The 25,047-nt window shown below is 62.2% G+C and overlaps 1 protein-coding gene across 2 annotated transcripts in view; it reads left to right on the top strand.

Annotated features, from left to right (window-relative positions):
* AP3D1 (adaptor related protein complex 3 subunit delta 1) overlaps window positions 1-25,047 on the top strand; it is a 34,604-nt gene that overhangs the window by 5,863 nt on the left and 3,694 nt on the right. Inside the window, exons 2-29 of one of the 2 annotated variants that reach the window (XM_032846933.1) lie at window positions 5,019-5,114; window positions 5,670-5,750; window positions 6,716-6,796; window positions 9,167-9,274; window positions 10,782-10,911; window positions 11,740-11,879; window positions 12,026-12,099; window positions 13,346-13,395; window positions 14,720-14,769; window positions 15,177-15,225; window positions 15,547-15,692; window positions 15,786-15,934; window positions 16,007-16,237; window positions 16,831-17,062; window positions 17,980-18,125; window positions 18,369-18,510; window positions 19,157-19,228; window positions 19,915-19,990; window positions 20,418-20,620; window positions 21,071-21,144; window positions 21,218-21,398; window positions 21,747-21,806; window positions 22,230-22,340; window positions 23,337-23,483; window positions 23,841-23,888; window positions 24,314-24,503; window positions 24,765-24,853; window positions 24,934-25,019. In XM_032846933.1, coding sequence (XP_032702824.1) covers window positions 5,019-5,114; window positions 5,670-5,750; window positions 6,716-6,796; window positions 9,167-9,274; window positions 10,782-10,911; window positions 11,740-11,879; window positions 12,026-12,099; window positions 13,346-13,395; window positions 14,720-14,769; window positions 15,177-15,225; window positions 15,547-15,692; window positions 15,786-15,934; window positions 16,007-16,237; window positions 16,831-17,062; window positions 17,980-18,125; window positions 18,369-18,510; window positions 19,157-19,228; window positions 19,915-19,990; window positions 20,418-20,620; window positions 21,071-21,144; window positions 21,218-21,398; window positions 21,747-21,806; window positions 22,230-22,340; window positions 23,337-23,483; window positions 23,841-23,888; window positions 24,314-24,503; window positions 24,765-24,853; window positions 24,934-25,019 — 3,242 coding nt within the window. Of the gene's footprint in view, window positions 1-5,018; window positions 5,115-5,669; window positions 5,751-6,715; window positions 6,797-9,166; window positions 9,275-10,781; window positions 10,912-11,739; window positions 11,880-12,025; window positions 12,100-13,345; window positions 13,396-14,719; window positions 14,770-15,176; window positions 15,226-15,546; window positions 15,693-15,785; window positions 15,935-16,006; window positions 16,238-16,830; window positions 17,063-17,979; window positions 18,126-18,368; window positions 18,511-19,156; window positions 19,229-19,914; window positions 19,991-20,417; window positions 20,621-21,070; window positions 21,145-21,217; window positions 21,399-21,746; window positions 21,830-22,226; window positions 22,341-23,336; window positions 23,484-23,840; window positions 23,889-24,313; window positions 24,504-24,764; window positions 24,854-24,933; window positions 25,020-25,047 lie in introns of those variants that run through there. The other variant, XM_032846934.1, reaches the window with a different exon arrangement.

Raw genomic sequence — 25,047 nt, 5'->3', positions numbered from 1 at the left:
CGGGTGGTGCTTGCGGTACTACAGCTCGGAGCACCCTGGGGGCGGTGGGAGGAGGACGGAAGGGGACCCAGGTATGCCTGAGGCCAGCGCTTGGCCTCAGTTCTGTGGGGGCCGTCCTGGGTGCTCCCGATGCCAGGAGCACCCCCAGTCATGACCACCACTGAGATCCCCTGGGGGTCCCGGTCACACACACCCCCCCGCCGCCCACAAACACACCCCTCTGCTCTAGATCTGCTGGTTAGGGAGCGGGGGTGGGAGGCGGAAGGTTAGGACATCCGAGGCTTGACTATGGGCTTCTTCCCCCCCCACCCCTCTATCCCCGCCTACCCCCCCCCACCCCCGTCCATGCACCCCTCCCCTGCCCTGGGCGGGTGGAGGCCTTAGACATGGCAGCCACTCCCCACCTCATGTCCCTCTCCAGTCTTGGCTTCCCCAAGGCTATTTACGTGGGCCACAAAGTGGGCCATGTATTGTGCCCCTGTCCTTGTTAGGCAGCATGGAGGCTCACGGGTGGGTCCTGGTACCCTTGTCCCCTATGGTGGTACCCTCGTGTGTAGTGTCTTCTCCTGCCTCTGCTTGGGGTCCAAAGGACAGGTGCTCTCTCAGCAGAAGGACTTGGACCTTTTGCCTAACTGGACAGCTCCGTTAGCCTTGCGGGGTCTCCAGCAGCTGGGCCCTGGGGAGGGCAGTTGGCAACTGCTGCAGGGGGGAGGGGCTGCTGCTGTAGGACACAGACCGGCAGGAGCCCGTGAGTGTCTGTGCAGAGCAGGAAGCAGCAGGTCCGTCCAGGTCACGCGGACTAAGGTGGGGGTTCTGGATGATCAGGGGGATTTCTTTTACACAGTGTTATTGGGGTGTGGTTTACATACCTAGTGTTCACCTGCTTTAGCTTAAAGTTCAGCAAAAGTTTTTAAAAATTTTGTTTACGAGGGATGCCTCAGTAGCTCAGTCGTCGAGTGTCTGTCTTCAGCTCATGTCATGATCCAGGGGTCCTGGGATCGAGCCCCACGTGGGATCCCTGCTCAGCAGGGAGCCTGCTTCTCCCTCTCCCACTCCCCCTGCTTGTGTTTCCTCTCTTGCCGTCCATCTCTCTCTCTCTCTGTCTCTCTCTCTCTCAAATAGATAAATTTTTTTTAAAAGATACTTATTTGACAGATCACAAGTAGGCATAGGGGCAGGTGGGGGGGGCAGAAGCAGGCTCCCTGCTGAGCAGGGAGCCCGATGTGGGGCTCGATCCCGGGACCCTGAGATCATGACCTGAGCCAAAGGCAGAGGCTTAACTCACTGAGCCACCCCGGCGCCCCTGATTGTTAGATTTAAATGAAGTGCTTCAGGGAACTCTACAAAGTGGCCAGGGTCAAAATGGCTGTTTTATATTAGACCTGAGGAGTTGCCATGTAAGGGAAGTTCATGGCCTTTGTTCTAGGTTAGAGTCTGTAAAGACGATGTGGAAAGGGCACGCATTTCAGGCCTCAGTTTGCTCTGTGCAGAAGCGTGAATTCGCACAGAACAGACTGAGGTATTTGAAAAATCACGTCATGCTTGTACCTCTCCTCTCCTTCCTTCCTTCCTTCCTTCCTTCCTCTTTTTTTTAAGATTTTACTTATCAGAGAGCGAGAACATGAGCAGGGGGAGTGGCAGGCAGAGGGGGAAGCAGGGGAACCCGATGCCAGACTTGATCCCAGAACCCTGGGATCATGACCTGAGCTGAAGGCAGATGCCTAACGACTGAGCCACCCAGGGGTCCCCCTCTCTCTTTCTCTTTCTTTTCTTTTTCCTCTCCTCCTCTTCCTTCTCCCTCTCCTTTTTCTTCTCTTTTCTTCTCTTTCAGTGTCGGGGCTCCCGGGCAGCTCGGTCTGTTACGCGTCCAACTCTTGCGCTCAGGTTGATTTCGTCAGGGTTATGGGTTCAGGCCCCACACTGGACTCCACATTGGGCGCGGAGTCTTTCAGACGAAAGGACAAATAATTGTCAGCGCTGTGTGGTCATTTATACCTCAGGCTCCACAATCTTTCTAGTTTATGTTTTTATTATAATTGTTCGGATGTAGGTCATGTGCGCATGCTGTGACCGGTTTTGTTTTCTTGTTGTAAACGGGATTGAATAGATACTGTCCTCCCTGTCGGCAGTGCTGTAGTGGATGAGAGATGAGCATGACGTCTGTGTGTCGCTCTCCTTCCTTTACCTTTCTGTCACTCCGAGTAAGGTCGTGTTTAAGTCCTCCTCCGTGAGCAGGAGACAGGTTCTTCTCTGTCCTCAGGACTCCCCTTCTCCTGTCTGCAGGAGCCGGGAGCCGCGCTCACTTTTCCACCGAAAAAGTAACGTTCAGGCAGGGCCTCCCTGAAAGCCGCCACTCTCCTGTGAGGCTCATCTCCTCCCTGGTGAGTGCTTCGAGGTTCAGAGACGGATGTCACCGGGCTCCGTGGGTCCGGCTCTGTTCCCCGGGGGGTGTTGTCTTCGGGTGGAGAATTCCGGTCAGTATTTTCCCCACCGTCAAGAGGCCTCCGTGGTTTCTGACAACAGCTCCGAATCCTTTCTCCCCATGTAGCACGTGATTTTCCTCTGGCTCCTTTGAGGACTTTCTCCCAGGGCCCCTGGCTGGCCCGGTCGGAAGAGCGTGGGACTCTCGTCCCTGGGGCTGTGAATTCGAGCCCCACACTGGGGTAGAGATTATGTAAATAAATGAACTTTTAAAAAAAGATTTTCTCCTCTAAGTTTCCATTTTTGGCAGTTTGACTTGTCTGGTGACTGTTTTCATTTTCTGTTCTGGATGCTGAGCTCCTTGAACCTGTGAATTAGGACTTTCACCAAATTTGGGGAAGTTCTAGCCATTTGTTTTCCAAATATATCCTCTGTCCCGCCCTTTCCTTTCTGGGACGCCAGTTATGCATGTGTTACACCTTGTGGGCTTGTCCCACAGACCCTGAGGTTCTGCTCCTCTTTGCTAGAACGTTTCTGTCCTGACTGGGGGGGTCCGGTCCACATCAGGCTTGCTGGCGCGCTGCCGCCCGTGTGCCGCGCCGCGCCTTTGGTGACTCCTGTTCCAGAGACTGTTTTCGATTCTAGACTTTCCGTCTGCTTGTCTTACATCCTTTGCCTTTCTCTGCCGAGGGGGCCCCTTTTCGTGTTCTTCCTGGGCATATTTTCCTCTGGTCCGTGAGAGCATCATTAGGGTTCTGAAGTTGAGATCTCGGGGTGTTAGTTCCGTCCTTGGGGACGGCTCAGGGCCAGTGCACCTTGGCTGGCTGGTTTTCCTGCGTCTGGGTAGTGTTTCCTGTTTGTTATTTTGAAGAACTTCGGGTCATATCCTGAATGTGGTGACCCGTCGTTTGCAGAGGCTCTAGATTCTGTTCTGCTCCCTGAGAAGCATCGTTCGGGGCAGCGGCTACTTGGGCTGAGACTCCAGCTCGGTCTTTCGTCGCGGGCGGGGGCGGGGGCGGGGGAAGTGCACCAGCAGCTTCGGCACAGCCATGCGCCGTGTGCGCCTCGTCCTGGGGTCCGTGGGACTGTGGCTGAGTGTGTGTCCAGAGTGTGGGCATCCCCACCCCTCCTCTGGCGGCTGCTGTGTGAGCCCTAGTGTCTGCTTTCTGGCTCTTGAAGCCGCCCGATGCGGGGCTCGATCCCAGGACCCTGAGATCACGACCTGAGCCGAAGGCAGAGGCTTTAACCCACTGAGCCACCCAGGCACCCTGGGTTTGGTGGACACCCAGGAGCCGGACTCTGTTTACCCTTTCAGGAGCTGCCGGGCTCCTCCGCGGCGCCCTCCCGTCTTCCAGCCCTGTCGTCTGTGGCTAGGGCCGGTTTCTCCAACGCCTGTGACCGTCTTTCTGTTCTCTCCCTGTCAACAGTGATGGCAGGCCGGGGAGGCCGGGGGAGGGCACTGCAGCTCCCGAGTGGGATTCAGTAACCTGAAGCCTGTTGGAAGGATGCAGTGACGCTTGTCCCATGGCTCCGAGTCCCGGTCATAAAAGATTCATGGAGCATCTGTGGCTGACAGAGGGCTCGAGTAGCTCCTTTCCCCAGGAGCCTGCATTTCGGGCCAGGACGGGCTGTGGGCTGAGGGGCTGTGAGCAAGGGCCCCACGGTGAGGTCCAGGGCACTCGGCACAGGGGTCTGCCGTCCGTGCGGGCCACGCGGGTCCCGTGGGGGTGGCACACCGCGGAATCTTGCCCCCTGGTGGACAGCTGGGGACGTTCCGGCTGCCGTCGCTCTGGTCAGATGACAAGAAGTGCCGGGCATGTGCGGGGCTGGGGCACGGGCTAGACGGGTTCCTTGCGAGCCCGGCGGCAGCCACCCGCCTCGAGGTCTCTCTCTGGGGTTGTGTGTCTCCGCGGTAGGGGAGGTGGGAGCCTCGTGCCTCGCTGCTCCCAGAAGGCGCGTCCGTGGCGCTGGTCCTCGTGTCAGCCGGCCTCAGCTCACACCTGTGTGAGTGGTAGATGCGCGGAATCCGTGAGGACACCTGGGGAAATCCGAAAACGCGTTCCCACAGACGCTGCAGCTCGACTCACAGCCGTGGGGAAGCGGGGAGGATGCAGGTGCCCGTCCCGCGGTGACCGGATAAGCGGCCAGGTGGCCTGTGTGCGTGCGGTGGGGACGGGACCCCTCCCTGCAGCGCACGTGAGCCCTGCCGCGCTGCTGCTGGAGACGAGCTACGGGCTGCGGGGACCCCCACGCCGGCTTCCCGGTGGTCCCGGCGGGGCTGCGGGGCTCGGTGTGGAGCACCAGCGGGACCTGGGGCTTGCTTCCCGGCAGGTGCAAGTCTCAGGTGCAGGTCGCTGAAAGGCTAAACCAGAGAATCAGGACGATTTCCGTGTTCCGACTTTTCGTGTTGAAATTGTTCTTTTAAACTTGTAAAACTTTTCTGTGTAGGAGGCACCAGCTAGGGGTATGACCCTGACGCCACGACCCGAGCCCAAGGCAGACACTTCACCCACAGAGCCGCCCGGCGCCCCTGCAGTAATTATTCCTAACTGGTTTAGTCAGGCCCTTGCAATTTTTCATTTTTTTTCTCCTTTTAGGCAAAATATATCTCTCAGTGCATCGATGAAATCAAGCAGGAGCTGAAGCAGGACAACATTGCAGTGAAAGCAAACGCGGTCTGCAAGCTGACCTACGTAGGTACCGGGCCTGTTGACTCAGGCGATGTCGTTTCCCGGGGCGCCCCCCACCCAACAGCCCCGCTGTGGTCAGGTGGCGTAGCCATCCCTCCGTCCGTCCTCTGCCCGCCCATTTATCTGCTCCCCGCCCGCTGCCACCCACCTGTCAAACAGGCATCAGTGCCCTTGGCTCCAGGCGCGAGCCGTGGCACACAGGGCTGATTTCTCCCAGTCGAGGGAGGGCGTGCTGTGAGGACCCTGAGGCCTGGGGTGTGGTGGACCCCACCTGGCCCGGGGAAGGCTGGCAGGGGGCGTCCCAGCGCCCTGTAGCTTCCAGGAGGAGCCCGCGCGCTCTCATCGACCTGGAAACTCGACCAGTACGCGTTGGAGGTTGGCGCTTGAGCCGCAGACACTCGCCCTCCGCCTTCGTGATGAACCTGACCGTGTAGTTCTAGACGTGAGGGCTAGCGCCAGGGTGTGGGTTCCGGGAGGCCTGTCCCTGGGCGTGGGCGCGGTGTTGGGGTTCCAGCTGTGGCTTGTGCATGGAGACAACGGTGCCGGTCTTTCCAACAGTTACAGATGCTGGGATACGACATCAGCTGGGCTGCCTTCAACATCATAGAAGTCATGAGCGCCTCCAAGTTCACGTTCAAGGTGAGGCGGGGCGGACGGTGTGCCCTGGCGGGAGGCCCCGCTCTGCAGAAAGGGAGTATGGCACACCAGCCTTGGCCCCGCACATGCCGCTGCCTCAGCGTTTGTCGTGTTCTTTATTAACTCTTACCTGCGTGGTGTTTGTCTTCCAGCTTTAAGGGACGTCCGCGAAATGGGTTCGCAGGGTTGGTTACATATTTGAGCGTCTTACTGGGAGGCTGCCCCAGGCCCCCAGCCCAGGGCCTCACAGTGGTTTCTGAGCATTTCCCCTCACCTCACGGAGGCCCTGCCTGCTAGGGACCCGGGGCGCAGCCCCCTCATGTGCTGTCGTGGCGTCAGCGCAGTTTCCGTCCCTGGTAGAGCTTCCGCGAAGTGCGTCAGCAGCCGCGGCCCACCGGAGCGCGTCACGGGGTTCTCCCGGGGCTGGGTAGGCCAGCTGGGCGGATAGACTCTTTCCAGGTCCATGGGCCAGTGCCCACTGTGGGACACTGCCCAGGCCCACGGCGGGCTCCCTCCAATGGACACCGTTGTCCTGTCCGCGGGCCCCTCTTGGGGGAGCGGCAGAGGCGGTGCTCGGCCCGGGCAGCGAGGCATCGTGCCCAGACACCAGTGTAACAGCGGTGTCTGCGCCAGCCTGGCGGGAGAGCAATGCAGAGAAACGCTCGCGCTCGGCTGGCTTCCGTGTCCCATCGCAGAGGCCGCTCCGGGCTGCTGGGGAGGCGGTCAGAACGTGCCCAGCGGAGGGCCGGACGGCGCGGCCGACCTCACGAGAACTGGCGTGGCAGAGGCTGCATCCTCTGAGCTCTGGGGCCGGTTCCTCCCCTCCTCCTCCTCGGGTGACTTCCTGGCACCCCGTAGCCGTGGCCCTGCGGCCAGCCACAGGCTGTCCTTGCCTGGCCCGGGGGCTTCCTCCCCTGGGGGTGTGTGGCCCTTGTCTCGCGTCTGACGCCCTCGTGTCTGGCTCACAGCGGATCGGCTACCTTGCTGCTTCCCAGTGCTTCCACGAGGGGACCGACGTCATCATGCTAACGACCAATCAGATCCGCAAGGTAGGCAGCCCTCCTGCGCCCGGCCCCCCCCAGTGCCCTCCCAGCCCCCCGCCCCACCCTGCTCTCCACGCTGGCCTCTCGGGTGCTCCGAGCGAGCGGCATGTAGAAAGCTCAGAGGTCGCCCGGCTTTTGCTCTTGTGACCCCATCGTAAGCACGTGGCTGCCAGACATAGCCACTCTGTGGTCAGTAGACACAGGGTGGTGTGGCAGGTCTGTGTCTGCTCGTGGGCTGTAGGTGAGGCCGGAGTGTTGCCCGCCGTCCCCCTTCCCTCACTGGGGCCTCCGGCCGTCAGAAGGCCAGCTCCGGCCTCGGGCTCCCTGCGCCTTCTCCCTGGGGCAGGGGCAGCTGCTGCGGGGCACACACCCTTCCCCACTGGGGCCTTCCTGCCCCCTGGGTTGTTTTTTTTGTTGTTGTTTTTTTGTTTTGTGCACAGGGAGAGCATGTGGGTTTGGGAAGGGGGTAGGGGGAGGAGCAGAGGGAGGACGAGCAGACTCCATGATGAGTGCAGAGCCCGACTTGGGGCTCGATCTCCTCACCCTGAGATCATGACCTGAGCCAAAACCCAGAGTCAGATTCTCAACCTACTGTGCCCCCGGCGCCCCCCACGGGGACTCCTGAGTGATGTCGCATCTGAGTCTTCGTCAGTTGTGATCTGTGTGTCTGGAGACGGTCTTGAAGATCACCGAGTAACATTTTTCTTCTTCGGCCCTAGAGCTTTGAGCATCTTTTGTGGAGTAGTGAGAGGGGCAGAATCAGAATCAGAGGCTCGGTGATGGTTGGGTGTACGGGCCAGACACCACGAGTGTGGCTGCCCCTGGAGCGGGTCCTGGGGACCGGGGCTGGGCTCCTGGGAAGACCCTGCAGCACTCACCACAGTCCTGGCCCGGTTCGTCCCGGCACAGGGCGGGCTGCGGGGCCGAGCACCGAGCCTTTGGTTCCGAGGAGGCCTGCCGAGGGTCAGGTTGTGCGGTAGCAGTGGGCGTCGTGGGTGCTTCGGGGCTGTGAGGGCCCAGCTCCGCTGGGAGGGGCTGTGTCATGGCAGGGGCAGCAAGGAGAAGGGTGGAGGGGCTCTGGCCAAGCTTGGGCTTTCTCGCCAGCCTTCTGGGCATAGGCACGCCCCCTGCCTACCCCTTTGTAGTGACTTCCGTTTAGACCTAGCGATCCCCTCTTTACACGGAAACGTGCCAGAGGCAGGTCACCTAGATGCTCTGCTGGAGAGACCACCCGAGCCCAAGATGTCCCTGTAATGGAGCAAGGGACACGCCTGCTGTGTTAGAGGACGTTCTCCTCCATTCTCGTCCCCAGTGTTTGTGGTCTGTGTGTGAGTCGTTCTAAATAAACCCATGACTTCTGGAACAATTTATGTAGACTGCCCTGTCCCCCACTCGCCATTCGCTTCGAGTGGGGCTCTCCCTGCTCGACAGCGACCTGAGTGTCCTCTCCACAAATCTCTGTTTCTGCAAAACCCCACGGTGGCCCTTCGCTGGGCCTTTGCAGGTCCCGCTGAACCAGGAGTGGCTGCGTAGGGCCTGAGTTCTGTACGTGGGTCCGACGCACTTCTGTCAGCCCGGGCCAGGACGGACTCTAGCAGCCGTGCTTTCACGTTCCTATCACAGCCTAGAAGGCGACCTCTCAGAGTGCTTCTGGTGTGTTCACGTCGATGTGAAGTTTGCGGGGCTCCTTAGGAAAGTCTCCTCAGGGGCACCTGGGGGGCTCTCAGTTAAATGTCTGCCTTTGGCTCAGGTCATGATCCCAAGGTCCTGGGATCGAGCCCCGTATTGGGTTGCCTGCTCCGCGGGGAGCCTGCTTCTCCCTCTGCCACTCCCCCTGCTTGTACGCTTGTGTGCGCTTTCTGTCAAATAAATAAGATCTTAAAAAAAAAAAAAAAAGGAAAGTCTCTACAGAAGAAGTGTGTGATTCAAATGTTGTTTTGCTGGCGTCAAGGTGAGGCCGTTGGTGCGGTCCGTGCCGTGGGAGCCTCCGGAGTGACCAGGGCTCTGGGGTGGGCGTGTGCGGCTCTCGTGGCTGGTTCTCCTGCTCACCTGAGAGAAGAGAGTGGGGCCAGAGCCGGCCTGCCTGTGGGAGGGGCCCAGAGGAGCCATCCTGGCTGTCCTGGAGACCCCCTGGGAGCGACAGAGGTTCCTGGCTTCCACACGGGCCCCTCCACCCCGGGCTCTCAAGCCCGCGGCCCCCAAGCCCGCGGCCCCCTCGAGTGCTGGGACCCTGGGCCGGGCCGGGACTGAGGGCCGTTCTCCCTGGAACTGGCTGGTGCTTGTCGCTCCTCACACAGGCCCGACCCAGACCCCACGCCGGGAGCTGGTGACGCACCGTCGGCTCCTGCCTCCTGACGCTGGTCCCTCCCTTTGCAGGACCTGAGCAGCCCCAGCCAGTACGACACTGGCGTTGCGCTGACTGGCCTGTCCTGTTTTGTTACCCCAGATCTTGCCAGAGACTTGGCCAATGACATCATGACACTGGTGAGTCTGAGTGTGCCCAGGCCTCTTGGCCTTTGCTCTGTGACATGATTTGGTCCGTCCAGGGGCCTGAAAAACAGGTTAAACATCACACCAAGAACATTCGGGCGTGCAGAAATGGGCCGGGTTCCCCAGATGAGATGGGAAACCGAGTTGCTGTGCCCCCTCCCCCCACCGCCCCACGTGGGACCCAGCCTCGGGCCATGGCCACCTTCACATTCTTTCTTTACCTCCTTTCTAAGAGCCCTGCTTGGGGCCAGAGGTGGGTGGCGCCGGGGCCGAGTGCCCCTGCCACCCAGCACGTGCCCCGCCGGCTCCCAGCTCACTGGCTCCCGGCAGGCAGTGTGCTGGCCGAGCACGGTCCTTCCCGCACCAGTCCTGATGCTCTGTGTCTCTCTGTGGCCGTGGAGTGACTTCTTGTACTTCAGTCCATTTGAAGGGCAAAAGCCCAGCCACTGCTGACCTCCGAGGTGTCCAGGGCACTTTTCCAGAATGCGGATGTCCTTACAAGTCCTGGTTCTCCGAGGCATCCGTCATTCACCCAGATCTCCAATTGACTGGGAGGCTGGTTCCCATCAGTTTTATGTGGGCAGAGCGGATGGGTAGCTGCTTTCCTCTCCGGAGAGTTCTGTCCGTATAGGTCGGCCTGCTTGTCCTGCCAGTGGATAGGTCCGGGCTTGTGGTTTCAGACCGCACGTGCTTGCAGCTTCTAGATCAGAGGCTGGTTCGCCACAGCCCTGCCGCATGCAGCTGACCACCCGCTGTAAGTCCCTTTGCCCACATCTGGCCCCACTCTTTGGTTCACATGGTGTCCCTGGTGGCTTTCGAGCTGCCCCCGCAGGACCCCGAACATTGCCCTTCTGGCCCAGGAAGTTGCCAGTGTGGTGCTGGTGAAAACAGCTGCGAGCGTGGGAGGACGCTCGTGAGTCGGGCTGAGCCCGTTCTCGGGGTGTGGCTCCCCGGGGCCCGCACGGGTGGTAAGTGTGCCCACCTGAGGGCCGGCGGCCTTCCTGGCCAGAGCAGAGTTCTGAAAGGACGAGAGCTGCAGGACCTGGCACGAGAGAAACAGTGAGTTCCGAAAGGACGAGAGCCTAGAGCGCTGGACACCCCTCGGTGTCCTGCCCTGGGCACGGGCTTGGCTGCTGGGGGAGTCAGAGGCCGGCGTTCACTGGCTCGTCTTCCAGCTCGAGTTCCCTCCCTCTCTGTCCTTCATTGGGTTCCAATGAGTCTGAGAAGGGTCTCGGCCTTGGAGGGCAGGCCTAGAGTCCTGGGCATAGGGAAGCTGGTTTCATTTCCACTCGAGAACCCCATCCTGTGTTTGGGACGGTGGCGCAGGTTCAAAGGCCAGAAACCAGACGGGCTGGAGAGAGGGTCTTCCTCCAGACGGCGGAGGGGAGACACGGGGAGGCGGAGGAGAGTGAGCAGGGCGGGTGCAGGGAGGTGAGCCGGGCAGATGGCGGGGAATGGGAGCAGCGTGGAGGGGAGGCCGACCGGCCCTCTGTCCCTGCAGATGTCACACACCAAGCCGTACATCCGGAAGAAGGCTGTGCTGATCATGTACAAGGTGTTCCTGAAGTACCCCGAGTCGCTGCGCCCCGCTTTCCCCCGCCTGAAGGAGAAGCTGGAGGACCCTGATCCCGGTTTGTTGATTTACGATGGGACGGTGTGGGGGTGGAGGGTGTTGCAAGGAAAGAGTTTAGGGGTGCTAGGTCCTGGGACTTCCATCCTCGTCCCACCACAGACAGCATTCCTTACTTTTTGGCACTGTGAGATGCCAGGTTTGCCTTCTGCCTTCCCCGCTCCGGCCCTGGAATCCGCCACGCCTCCAAAGGAGCTGGTCCTGTTTGCTGGTGTGCGACACGGACACCGAGCTCCAGGCGCCGGGCGTCCCCTCTTCCAGCCACTCCATATATAGCCGCCATCCGCGCACGGGGGACGTGCCTGGCCGGCTGGCCGTCTATCCACACATTAGCGTTCACAACTATTCTGACGCCTTGAGTCTGGTCCCACACCGCAGGGCTCATGCCAGCCTTCCTCCTGTTCTCTGGCAGTCCTTCCCTCATCGAGGACTCTCGGGGCTGAGCACACATCACACAGCTTCTCTAAACGTGTGGCAAGGTTCCGCTTGTTTCAGGGGAACCTGCCTCCGATCAGGGCAAGGGGCAGGGAGGAGAAGTTTGGTAGGGGAAGCAGGAGCCGAGGCAGCAGGTATGGCGGGTGTCCTGCACTGGAGTCTGGTCCTTCGGGGGCCGCCCCCCCCACTCCGCTGACGCTTGGCTCTAGGAAGCTTGGTCCCCTCGGTGGTTGTTGCAAAAACCACTTCCCCAGGTGATGACAGCGGCAGGCACAAAGCAGGGCCCTTGCGCTTGGGGCAGCCGGCTTGCTGAGGAGGACAGTCCTCCTGGATAAGGGTACACCCCCACATTGGTAGCACTTGTACTGACAACGGGCCCCACTTCACTCCACAGGGGTGCAGTCCGCGGCCGTCAACGTCATCTGTGAGCTGGCCAGGCGCAACCCCAAGAACTACCTGTCCCTCGCCCCGCTCTTCTTCAAGCTGATGACCTCCTCAACCAACAACTGGGTCCTCATTAAAATTATCAAACTGGCAAGTATCCCTCCCGAACGCCCCTTTTCTCACGGAGTGAGAAGGCCCTGGCATGTCCTGGGAGCGCCGCGGGCATGTGGATGGGGGTCGGAGTCTGTGCAGTCCGCCCCTGCCCCGAGTGACCCGCCGGCCTCTCTCTTCCCTAGTTTGGTGCTCTGACCCCCTTGGAGCCAAGGTTGGGCAAGAAGCTGATCGAGCCTCTCACCAACCTGATCCATAGGTGAGCCCCAGGCCCCTGGATGACCCCACTGTCCGGCCCGTGCAGGCCTGCGCTCCCGCTGGGCATAGGCCTCTGGAGAGAGCCTCGGGCTGGAAAAGCAAATACACGCGCTATGATTTTGCCCACAAGAGTGAACTGTGCCGCTGGGGCACTGGCCGGCCTTCCTGGGCCCCTGGGGGCTGGTGCATCCTTTCCCTGTGAATTTGTTTTGGAAACAGCAACGGTAAAAGCGGAGGAAAGGGGAGCCCCTGGTTATTCTGTAGCCCGTGAGGAGATCTCGGCTGCCTGCTGTAAGAGCTCTGGACAGCTGTGTCCCTGGCTGGTTCTGGAATGTCGCCGGAGCCCCCACACCACTCAGGGCCTGTGTGCGAGTTGTGGGGCTAAGTGGCAGGCAGCGTAGGAGATCTGCTCCCCAGGTCCTCTGGAGAGGTAGCCACGGGCAGCGTGGAGGAACTGGGATCTCGAGGCCACATCAGACCTAGAGCTATGTGCTCTGCAGGCGGCCCTGGCCTCCGTCCCCAGGCTCAGGAGCAGATCAGACAGGAAGATAATTGGGCAGAGCAGGTGCTTGGGCTGCGGACCTCTTCGGTTTTAGACGCCCGCCGTCCCTGAGTGTGTGGTGCGGCGCCACGGTTTCCAGAGGGGATTAGCAGGAGGCCGTCAGTCTGGCTATCATGGATGCAGACAGGCTGCTGGCCCGTGCTCTGGACACATGGCAGCCACTCTCTTGGCTTTTGGGGACTTGGGATCCCAAGTGTCACGCATGAGAAGATCAGAACGGATTAGACATACCCGGTGCCCGCCCATGGTGGTGGCCCTGGGCCGTGCCAGCCACATCCCCTAGACACCCCTGGTGGTGCCGCAGCTGTCGCCTTCTGTGCTCTGCTCGCCTGTGTGCGGGCACACCTCACTGTCCCCTGCGTCCCCCCCTCCCCCACGGTGGAGCCAGGTGGTGAGGTCCCGGCTGGGAGAGACGCTGAGGGGGATCAGCTCTCCTTCGCGGGCATCACACAGTGGACAGGTTCCGGGAACGTGCTCAGTGGCCAGAAGTGTCAGAGGCCCCACGAGCAGTTTGGGAGACCTGCGTCCCTCGGGGAATGCCACGACCTGGGTGACAGCGGTGTGTGGGGCGGCCAGCTCCTGTCCTAGCCCTGCTTCAGACTCCGAGACCAGGGAGCAGACAGGCGCTTTCCCTGCGTCTCTCCGGTGGCCTGGTCCTCACGCCTCCACTCTTCTCCTCCCGCAGCACGTCTGCCATGTCCCTTCTCTACGAGTGCGTGAACACGGTCATCGCAGGTGAGGCCTGGCCACTGTGGCGTGTGAAAAGCCCTCCCCACTCCCACCCTGGGCGCCAAGGTGGGGCCCCATGGTGCAGGGAGTATCCCAGGCTCTATCGCCACATGTCGCTGCCAGCCCCCTCTGGAGCCTCTTGGGAGGCGGGGACAGCTTGTGGCACACCTGCCAGCAACACTTTTTCCCCTTAGGGAAAAGTGGGGGTTTCTTTGTTTTGGGGGGTTTTTTTGTTTGTTTTTGTTTTTTTTCAGATTTTTCTTTATTTGACAGATTATAAGTAGGCAGAGAGGCAGGCAGAGAGAGGGAGGAAGGAGGCTCCCTGCTGAACAGAGAGCCCGATGTGGGGCTCGATCCCATGACACCGAGATCATGACCTGAGCCCAAGGCAGAGGCTCAACCCGCTGAGCCGCTCAGACGCCCCTTCCCTGAGGAGTTCGGAGCAAGTCTCAGGCGTGGTGCTGTCCCCTGTGCCTGCTAAACATAGGGACCTGCCGCTAAAAGGGTTCGTGATGCGGGACTGGGAGCGCTCCTGGTCTAACTCTCCTTTGAGTCCTGTCCGTTTCAGTGCGTCTCCAGCGAGGGCCACGCGGAGCGCTGGCTGATGTGTTTCTGCATGTTCAGCAAGCTGAACCCCCTCCCACGTTGTTGGTTGGAGCTAGAGTCGTGGCCCACGGGTCACCTCCTCCCTGCCTGCCTGTCTGCCCGAAGCTGCTTGGGAAGCCAGCTTCCGGTCCTTCCTCAAGGCCCTGTGGGCAGCCTGAAATCCAGCCGTTCACAGGAAGCTGGTCCAGGGTCCACACTCTGATTAGAGCCGTGTGGGCCCTGAGGCCCCATGACACTAGTGGAGAGGGAGGATGCCGTTCGGGACCAGCTGGTGCCCAGAGGCAGCAAATGCAGGACTGGAGAGCCAAGTCTGTGTCCGCAGTGGTCGGTGGGGAAAACGGGGTATGGCAGGGTCAGAGCTGTCCTTGGTGATGGGCACGGGGCTTGGGGGCATAGGTTGACGAAGAAGGCCTGGCATGTGGCAGGGTTGGTGGGTCTCAGGTGGTTCTCAGAGCCAGGCAGGTGGGGTTGGCCCGGGGTCTGTGGACCTGCCCTGGATGGGGGTACCCGCCGTGAGGCTGTGGTCTGTACTCCTGGCCATAGAGACTGAGCAGCCAGATGCCGTCTTGTGAGCCAGCCTCTCCAGGAGAGCAGCCGGACCCACTGCTCCTGGCGTGCCGGTGTTGGTGTGTGGTGTCCCGGTGCCTGCGGTGGACGCGTGTGAGTGGGCCTCTGCATGTGGGTGGGTCCTGGCGAGTTCCTGAAGTGAGGGTTTCTGTTCCAGTGCTCATCTCGCTGTCCTCTGGCATGCCTAACCACAGCGCTAGCATCCAGGTATGTCCCCAGGTGCAGACAGAGCGGTGCGGCTGTCGGGGGCAGCCGGGGGAGGGGACGGGGGATGGGGATGTGCCAGCTGGCCGTGTAGCCAGTCATCACTCACTGGGCCCCGGCCTGCCTGCGTCTGTGCAGTTGTTGACAGCTGGCGGAGGGGCAGGGGTGGGGACACAATCATTAGTGCCCCCGGAAGGCGCTGGGGTGTTGGTGTGTGCATCAGTGGGCGCTCCCCAGACGTGCCCCTGTGGGTGCCTGCGGGCAGGGGCCTGCCCCGAGTGGGGCCAGGTGTCCTTCGTCCCTCCCTGTCCCAGGGCCTTTGGGCTGGATCAGGCTGTGTGGCACTCCTGGGGTCACCGACTTCACTCTTGTCTCAGGAGGTGTGACTGGTGTTGTCTTCTCCTTTGTAGCTTTGCGTTCAGAAATTGAGGATCCTGATAGAAGACTCTGACCAGAACCGTGAGTCCTTCCTCACCTCTGCGGGGCCGGGGATTCATGTTGGACGTGGCCCGTGGCCTCATGTTGGACGTGGCCCGTGGCCTGCGGGCCACCGTCACAGCTCTGGGGGCTTGTGTGTGTGAGTCGCACATGTGAGGTCACTGAGGCTTCTCTCCCAGCACCCGGTGTGCTGCTTAGGACCTCTGGGGGCCCGCGCGTGGCTGCTCCTGACCATATCTAGGTGGTTGGGCTCGGGCTGCAGACCCGGCCTCGCTCTTTCTGTGCAGGCCCCGGAGCCCGTGAGGGCGCGTCCAGGTTAACTGCATCTCGCCATCTCCACAGTGAAGTACCTGGGGCTGCTGGCCATGTCCAAGATCCTGAGAACACACCCCAAGTCCGTGCAGGCCCACAAGGACCTCGTCCTGCAGTGTCTGGACGACAAGGACGAGTCCATCCGCCTGCGGGCCCTGGACCTCCTGTATGGAATGGTGTGTGCCCCGCCCAGCCCCGCCCCCTGCCGGCCCGGCCCAGCCCGGTCCACACCTGCCCGCCCCGTGCTCACCAGCTCCCCCCACCCCCAGGTGTCCAAGAAGAACCTAGTGGAGATCGTCAAGAAGCTGATGAGCCACGTGGACAAGGCTGAGGGCACGACGTACCGGGACGAGCTGCTGACGAAGATCATCGACATCTGCAGCCAGTGCAACTACCAGCACATCACCAACTTCCAGTGGTCCGTGCCCCACAGCCCGGGGGGGGGCGGGCGCCCGCGCAAGGGGCGCATCTCAAGGGCTCCCTCCTGCAGGTACATCAGCGTCCTGGTGGAGCTGACCCGGCTGGAGGGCACCCGCCACGGCCACCTCATTGCGGCGCAGATGCTGGACGTGGCCATCCGCGTGAAAGCCATCCGCAAGTTCGCCGTGTCACAGATGTCCGCACTGCTCGACCGCGCACACCTGGTGGCCAGCAGCACCCAGCGCAACGGCATCTGTGAGGTGCTCTACGCTGCCGCCTGGATCTGTGGGGAGTTCTCCGAGTGAGTGCAGCCTGGAGGGGACGGTGGGTCAGCACGTCCGTGTCCCTGTGTCCCCGGGCCCCCGGCAGCTGCCCCAGTCTCCTTCCTGGGCTTTTCCTCTGCCAAAAGAGTTCATTTACACGCGCATATCCCACCCTGAGAACAAGCGAGAAGCCGGGCGGTCACAGACACCCCGCCCCAAAATGGCGTTGTCGCTGTGCCTTTTTTTTTTTTTTTTAAGATTTTATTTATTTGACAGAAAGAGAGATCACAAGTAGGCAGAGAGGCAGGCAGAGAGAGGGGGAAGCAGGCTCTCCGCTCAGCAGGGATGCTGAGGCAGATGCAGGGCTCGATCCCAGGACCCCGAGACCACGACCTGAGCCGAAGGCAGCGGCCTAATCCACTGAGCCACCCAGGCGCCCCTGTCGCTGTGCTTTTTGCTCCTCTTCCGCCCGTTTTTCCCTGCGGCCCGTCTGTGACCGTCTGTTCATTCTTAGAGTCCTCTCTCTCCTTGCCCAGATGGGGGAGCACGCATGTGGGAGCCTGTCGCAGGGCGGCCCGGGCCTGGGAGTCCCCACCGGACCGCTGTGCTCATGGGCTCTCCCTGTCCACAGGCACCTGCAGGAGCCCCAGCAGACCCTCGAGGCCATGCTGCGGCCCAAGGTTACCACCCTGCCCGGCCACATCCAGGCCGTATACGTGCAGAATGTGGTGAAGCTGTACGCGGCCATCCTGCAGCAGAGGGAGCAGGCCGCAGAGCCGGAGGCAGCCCAGGACGTCACCCAGCTCATGGTGGAGCGGCTGCCACAGTTTGTGCAGAGCGCGGACCTGGAGGTCCAGGAGCGGGTCAGTGTCTCTCGGGGGCTCCCGCGTCTGGAAGAGCCTCTGTCCCGGGCAGTGGCCAGCTGTGCCTTTCCCCGAGGGCAATTTGGAGAACTCCAGTTTTCCAGGGCTCCACCCTAGCGGGGCACGTGGGCAAGTCCGGGCCCCCGTGGTGGGGGAGGCGCTGGATGCTGGCCCGCAGGTGGGGTGGGGTGGGGGGACGAGACCGCAAACAAGCGGGAGCCCGTCACCAGCCTTCCACGGAAGCATCCAGTGGACAGCGGGTTTCTAGGCAGGTGAGGACCGGGGTTCTTGCATGGGGAGAACTGGTTGGCACATGCGGCGTGACAGCGGGCCCGGCGGGAGTGCGAGCCGGCACTGTGGGCCCTGCGGCCAGGCCACGGCTGGTGCTCTGGGGGCGACACAGGGCCCTCCGTCTGCAAACTGCACATGAGTGTTGACGGTGACTCGGTGGGCCCCGTTGCTCCACAGTTGAGGGCAGCTGCGTGCCATCAGCTCAGCTGGTGGTCGTGGTCCCCACCGAGCGTCACTCTGGGAGCCACGCTCGGGCAGAGTCCTGAGTCGCAGCCCACAGAGGACGGCAGCACGGAGGTGCCCATGTGCCTCCTGGAAGCAGGCGCTGTGGCTCATCGGGGGCACCCAGACCTGTCCGAGCGGTTCTCGCGGGTGACCGTGCCCCCTCTGCTCGTGACTGCATGTCTTCGCCATGGGCTGGTTTCTTCCTTGCCGGGTGTCCCTGCCGGGGAGCCCCTGGCTTCCGGGAGCCTTCGGATGTTCTCAGTGTGGTTCGGGCAGAGCGCTTCCCGCTCGCCCGCCTTGGGCTGGGCTTCCCCGTGCTGTGAACAGTGAGCCGTGGAGCCCAGTGGCCTTCGGAGCCAGGCCTCTGCGACCCCCCTGTGACTTCCCTGTGGTCCCCTCAGGCTTCCTGCATCTTGCAGCTGGTCAAGCACATCCAGAAGCTTCAGGCCAAGGACGTGCCAGTGGCAGAAGAAGTGAGCGCCCTCTTTGCAGGGGAGCTGAATCCGGTGGCCCCCAAGGCACAGAAGAAAGTTCCAGTTCCTGAAGGGTGAGCTGCGCAGCCAGCCAGAGGATATGGGCCGGGATGGCGGAAAGGACAATGAGAGCAGAAGTACGGGGGGGTGTTCCCCGGCATGTCTGTCCCGGGTGGCTGTGGTCTCGAGCAGCAGCTGAGCCTTCATGTCCTCGTCTCCGAGAGGACGGGGGTGCTCCCGCTTTGTGCGTGACCCGAGAGCGTCCGGCACTCGGCGCACAGGCCAGAGCTGCCCTGTGACCTCCCCGCATCTTCTAGCCTGGACCTGGACGCTTGGATCAATGAGCCGCCCTCAGACAGCGAGTCCGAGGACGAGAAGCCCAAGGCCATCTTCCACGAGGAGGAGCAGCGTCATGTCAAGCAGCGGCAGCCGGAGGCCGACGAGGAGGAGCTGGCCCGGGTGAGCCCTGGCTGTACAGAGGCAGGGCGCCTTCCCACCGGGGCCTCCGGGGCAGAGGGCCTCGCCCAGAGCCCGCGGTCCTAGTAGATCGGGCTTTGGGGCTGTGCTTCTCCAGGGAGCACCGAGCTACCCTTTGGAGTCTGGGTTGGGTTTTGTCGAAACACGAAGCGGCTTCTCTGGAGCCCAGAGCACGCCGAGGGGGCCTGACCGGGTGTCCGGAGCTGCTGCTCTGCGCCTCTGGGCCGCGGGACTTCAGCGTGCACGGTCAGCCTGCAGCAGAGCAGACGCACCGTGTCCTCCCCTCCCCCCAGCCCGCTGTGTCTGGCTCCCCTGTTTCCGGATGAGCGGTGCCCCCCAGAGCCCCAACGCCCACCCGTGCGCAGGCTGAGCCTTCAGACGATGTGACCTCCCAGCTCGGCTCTTGGGATCTGAGAAGCCTCACATGGCTCACCCAGCCTCTCTGAGCTCCTGTCCTTGAAACCGGAGATGGTTGCCCCCACGTCCCGGAGTCATTCCTGACCTCAGTCCTGCGCCCGCCGTGGTCTTCCTGTTGGCTGAGGGCTGACAGTGAAGGTCTGTGGTCTAGCAGGGAGGGTGTGTGTCCCACGTGCGTTCATGGACGTGCACTTGAATCCTGTCCCTGCAGCGTCGAGAAGCCCGGAAGCAGGAACAGGCCAACAACCCGTTCTACATCAAGAGTTCCCCATCCCCCCAGAAGGTATGGCTGGTTCCAGGCCGTCCTCTGGAGACTGTTGTCCCCCACAGCCCCCAGGGCCCCATCCACCCTGGGGAGGACATCCAGTTCCAGCTGTGGGGCAGCGCGTCACTGTCCCGGTCACCCCACCTGGCCCGGCTGCCGGGCGGGTCCTGCCCATGACATCAAGGGAAGGCAGCATGGCGTGCCACAGCTTGACCCATGTCCTTCCCACGCTGGGCTCCCCCAGGCCGGCAGGGCTGCACACACGCACTCTCGGTTCCCTTCTTTGGGATTGCCGGGTCATCCTGTGACTGCTCAGCCTTCTCGGGGTCTGCAGACGGCCCCTGCCTGCCACGCGCGCCCTCGCCGGCTCGCATGGTGTCCGGCTCTCTGACTCTGGCCGCTCTGGGGGCCGCCACGTGCTCACTGGGCGCGGGTTTGCATCGCTCCTCTCAGCTGAAGTGGTGGCACAGACAGGAAAGGCGGGTGGAGGCTCCCCCGACTGGAACTTGTTCACTGTGACAGACCAGTCCCACAGTCTGTAGGGAGCCACGCTGTCCCCCGAGACGCCCCGTGGCATGTGAGGGCCCCCAGCGGGATCCCGCAAATCCCAGGCCAACCGCGCATTCCGTGCTGGGCCGTGGCTGCTGCACACACGTCCCTTTCTGTCGTCTATTCTGCCCCGTAACACTTCGGTGCTTCTCCAGCGGTACCAGGACCTGCCAGGCGTGGAGCACATACCGGTGGTGCAGATAGACCTGTCGGTGCCCCTGAAGGTGCCAGGCAAGTATCAGCACGGGCCCTGGCACCTGGGGAGCCCCTGTCGGTGAGGGGGTGGCAGCCGGGTCCAGTTCCCAGGTGGCATCAGGCCCGGCCATGCTCCTGTCTCGCACGCTTTCGGCTAGACCTGTGCTGCCCCCTCGGCTGTGGTAGGTCCCAGCTGGGAGGGTAAACGGGAGTCAGAGGCCAAGGGCCCATGGTGCCCCCTCATTCCTTCCCTAGGCCCCAATCCCCCACCTACCCCCACTGCTCTGGCCTGCCCGTCGGCATTCAGAAAGCCCCTGCTAGCCTCCCTTTAACACAGACCACGGTGGGCTCTCCCCACTGAGCCCCTGGGGGCCCCCTTGCCCACACGCGGTGCTCAGGGCCAGAGGCGGTCCGGCCGATGGCAGGGCAGCGGCCGAGTGCTGGGTTCGGTGTGCACCCACAGGGATGCCTGTGTCGGACCAGTACGTGAAGCTGGAGGAGGAGCGGAGGCACCGCCAGAGGCTGGAGAAGGACAGGAAGAAGAAAAAGAAGAAGGACAAGGAGAAAAAGGGCAAGCCACGGCGCCACGGCTCACTGCACACGGAGAGCGATGAGGACATCGCCCCAGCACAGCAGGTGGACATCGTCACCGAGGAGATGCCTGAGGTCAGCCCCGTGGGGCGCCCCCACCCTCGCGCCCGTGACAGAGCAAGCTCCCTCGTCACTGGCTTTCTCTGCCCGCAGACCCTGGAGAGGGCTCTTGAGCTGTGAGTGGGAGCCCACATCCCAGCCTCGTCCTGCCCAAGATGAACTCTCCCCTCCGGTGTGGGCCTGGTTGTCCCTTTTTTTTTTTTTTTTTTTTTTTTTTTAACGATTTTATTTTTTGAGAGAGAGAGAGAGAGAGAACATAAGGAGGGCAGGGGGAGAAGCAGACTCCCTGCCCAGCGGGGATCCTGACGTGGGACTCGGTCCTGGTTCTCCAGGATCATGACCCAAGCTGCAGTTAGTCACTTAACCAGCTGAGTCCCCCAGACCCCCAGATTGTCCCTTTCTAGAAGGGGTGGAAGGGTTCCACGGACCTGTTGGGCTGGGACACAGCATTCGTCTCTCCTTCAGAATGCTCTGCCTAGTGATGAGGACGACAAAGACCCCAACGACCCCTATAGGGCCCTGGACATCGACCTGGACAGGTAAGCGGGGCGGGGCCGAGACCGTCGGTGTTTCTCTGTGTCCCTGTTCCCTCACTCTGACCCGCCTGCCCAGGCCCCTAGCCGACAGCGAGAAGCTGCCTGTCCAGAAACACAGAAATGCAGACACCTCTAAGTCTCCGGAGAAAGAGGATGTCCCCGTCACGGAAAAGAAGATCAAGAAGCTCAAGAAAAAGGAGAAGAAGCACAAGGAGAAGGAACGCGAGAAGAAGAAAGGGAAGGAGGAGGAGAAGGTGGTACGTGGGCCCCGCAGAGCCCCCATGCTGACCTTCCCGTCAGTCTGTCTGCCCGTGTGGTGGTCACGCCAGGGGAGGGCTGGGGGCTGTAAAGCAGCGTGGACCCGTGGGCTGGGCCGCTTTCTCTCGGACTGCTGTTGGGACATCGGAGGCTGCTTGTTACAATGGAGAGTGAGCTAGGAGTGCCCCCGGCCTCTGGCCCTGACGTTGTGGTTGGCTCCCTGCGCACGTGGGTCCCAGGGCTGAAGCCACCCTATCTGGTTGGGGGTGGGAACTCCCCCCGCCCCCCGGTGCCGTCTGTAGCCTGTCCTGCTATTTTAGCCCAAAGCCTCTCTTTTATGGTTTCAGGGCGAGGACTTAGACTTCTGGCTGTCCACCACGCCGCTGCCTGCCGTGACCCCGGCCCCAGTAAGAGCCCCCACGGTCCTCCATGGGTTGGCGGGGGGCACGTGTGTTCATCAGCCTCAGTCAGTTTGCCTCTCCAAGGTGTTCAGGGATGTGGGATGTTGGGGTGCCCTTGCACAGACCAGCCAGGTCCTGTGCCTGTGGTCTGGCCCAGTCAGTGGCCGTAGGAACGGCCCTCAGCACGGCCTGGGCTCCGGTGCCGGACACGGCCTCAAGCTGTTGCTTCCTCTTAAGGATGAAGCTGGGGGGCCGGCCTCAGGCCGCTCACGGGGCCCGCAGCCTGCTTCGGACCTCTGCTAGCCGCTTGTACTGTCCAGTGGCCACACGCCTTGGTGGGAACCAGGGAGGCTGGGTTGGGATGTGGTGGGGGTGGAGGACGCCTGGGCCCGGCTGCCCACCTGAGACCCCCCACCCGGCTCCCTGCAGGAAGAGCCCGGAGCGAACGCCGTCATCGCTTCCGCTCAGGAAGAGGGTGAGGAGGCCAGGAGAGAGGAGCTGGGTGACGAGGACGACGATGACGAGCGGGACCCCGAGAAGGTGGGAGTGGTGCCCGTCCCAGCTGTCAGGGAGCGGGCTGCGCGGCCGCGCTGTGGACTCGGACGGATTGCTGAATCCCGTGGGGCGGGGGTGGGGGCTGCTGGGGCCGGGCGGGGTCCGGTTGGTGTGCTTTAGGCTTCTGTTGTCACGACAGTTTTGCTGTCACTCGTATGTGGTAAAGGTCGTTTCTTCAAGGTGTGTAGTTCAGTGGCATTCAGTGCGTCCACAAGGTTGTGCCATTCTCTCTAGTTCCAGAATGTTCTGTCACCCCAAAAGCAACCCTGCCCCCATAAGCCATCACCCTCCATCCTCCCCAGCCCCATGAGCCCCATTCCCATCCGTGGAGGGGCCTGGTCTGGACGTATCACGTGTGGACTCACACCCCGTGTGGACTGTGTCTGGTGCCCCCCTGGAGCGTTGTGGGCTCGGGGTTCGTCCCCGGGGCAGTGCGTCGGAGCACCTGGCTCCTGTCCATGGCCGAGGGACGCTTCTGCGTGTGGCGGACATGATTTGTGCCTTCACTCTCCCACTGAAGTTTCTACCTTTCGGTTCTTGCGGGTCGTCTCCTGTCAATGTGGGCGGGCGGGTTTCTTCGTGGACGTGTGTTCTCGTCGGCTCGGGTGCAGTGGGGAGCTGGCGTCTGGGTTTTTACTGGTCTCCCTGTGGGTTGTGCCTGTGGCCAGTGACTGTCCCACTGAGCGGTGGGCCTTCGTGTCCTCACTTCCATCCCATGGGCCTGGGACTTGCCACTCTGTCCGCTGTGCCACGGGCTGGCCGCTCCGTCCACTGTACCACGGGCTGGCCGCTCCGTCAGCTGTGCCACAAGTGCTCCTGAGTTTGGCTCACGGGTCCCGCGTCTCAAGCCACATGCCACACGGGGGGTGTCGCCGGCTGTGTCTGCAGCCTCCTGGGCCCCTGCGGCCTGGGCCATTCCTCGCTGTGGGCGCCAGTGGCCAGAGAAGTCTGGGAGTTGACCCTGATCGTGTTTTGTTCCAGAAACCTTCTAAGCATAAGAAGAAGAAGCACAAGAAGGAGAAGGAGGAGAGATCAAAAGACAAGAAGAAACCCAAGAAGAAAAAGCCTGCCAGCGATGGGGCGGCAGAGCCCGTGGAGAATGGCGCTCTCGATGAGGACCCTCTCCCGGTGAGGGGTACTGCGCTCGCCTCCCGTGGGCCCGGGGCGCCCCGCAGCCGGGCCGAGGCTAGGAGCCGCAGGCAGCAGGGCCTCGGTGGGCGCGGGTGGGTGAGCCCCGGGGGCTCTGGGCGTCAGGGAGGCAGTGCTGTCATGTGGCAGGAGTCCCTGAGGTGCGGCCACATGTTGTCCAGGCCCTGGGGTCGGGGGTCTCCTTGCCCCCCCGCCCCCCCACGCCCCGCCCCGTTCTCACGGTCACAGCGTTTCCCATCTGGAGCCCTTGGCACAGGTCATGACAGGTCCCATTCTGTGGGCGGCTGCCACCTGCAAGTTCTGTCTGGCCAAAGCTGTGTTTCCTTTTGTTTCCAGCCCATGTCCAGCTACTGCCTCTTGGCTGAAAATTCCTACATCAAAATGGTGAGCAGTGTGGGTAACTCAGAGCACTGGGGGCTGGGGCAGACTGGGGTCCCTTCTCTGGGTGTGTGGAGGAGGCAGTGGGGTCTTGGGGATAGCGGGGGCTGTGAGTGTCTCTGTCCCAGGGCTCCTGCTCCTAGAGCCTCCTGCACTGGAGCCTTTCCAGTGGGGGGGAGGTGCACGGGGTACTTTCGGTGGGTGGGCCCGAGGTCCGGTGTGATGGGCAGCGGCAGGCAGAGGAAGGGGGAGAGGAGCTTGAACCGCAGGCCGTGCTGGAGCCCTGTTTCTTGTTTGGGGGTTTGGGGAGTTTTGCTTCTCGGAGGTGATCTGCATTTGCCCAGCAAGTGTGGCTGGCACTCCTCAGGCTCCTCGTGCAGGCCCGGTACAGGGCCTGGGGGGCAAAGGCTGACCCCGACCTTGCCCCACAGACATACGACATCCAGGGCAGCCTGCAGAAGGACAGCCAGGTCACTGTGTCCATCGTCCTGGAGAATCAGAGCAGCAGCTTCCTGAAGAACATGGAGCTCAGCGTGCTGGACTCGCTCAACACCAAACTGGCCCGGCCCGAGGGCTCCTCCGTCCACGACGGGGTCCCCGTGCCTTTCCAGTTGCCCCCAGGTGTGCAGGCCGCCGGCAGGACACTGGGGCTGGGGGCAGGCCGGAGGCTCCTGCTGGCACGACTCCTCCGCTCGGTCCTGGGGACCCCCCACCGTTGTCACCTGCTGTCCCTCGGGGGCTGAGCCCAGTTTTCTGACCAGGGTGGGCAGCGCCAAGAACAGGCCCTGGGTGGGGTCACGTCCCTGCCACCTGCCAGGGTGCGGGACGGCAGCCGGACACCGCCCCACGCCGCTCTCGGGCCCGCGCCTTCCCCCTCCCCAGGCGTCTCCAACGAGGCCCAGTTTGTGTTCACCGTCCGGAGCATCGTCACGGCCCAGAAGCTCAAGGGGACCTTGTCCTTCATCGCCAAGGTAGCAGGGCTCGAGGCGGTGTCGGGAGCCCGTGGGACGGTGCCCCGCGCCGCGCTCATTCTGTGCGCCTGCTCCCGCAGAACGATGAGGGCTCGACCCACGAGAAGCTGGACTTCCAGCTGCACTTCAGCTGCACCTCGTATTTGGTCACGACACCCTGCTACAGGTGCGCCCCTCCCCTCTGTGTGTGGTCA

This window comes from Lontra canadensis, unplaced genomic scaffold, assembly GCF_010015895.1.
Source record: "Lontra canadensis isolate GAN:19392208 unplaced genomic scaffold, GSC_riverotter_1.0 scaffold184, whole genome shotgun sequence".
Classification (NCBI taxonomy): Eukaryota; Metazoa; Chordata; class Mammalia; order Carnivora; family Mustelidae; genus Lontra; species Lontra canadensis.
This window is presented reverse-complemented; position numbering and strand designations above follow the sequence as displayed.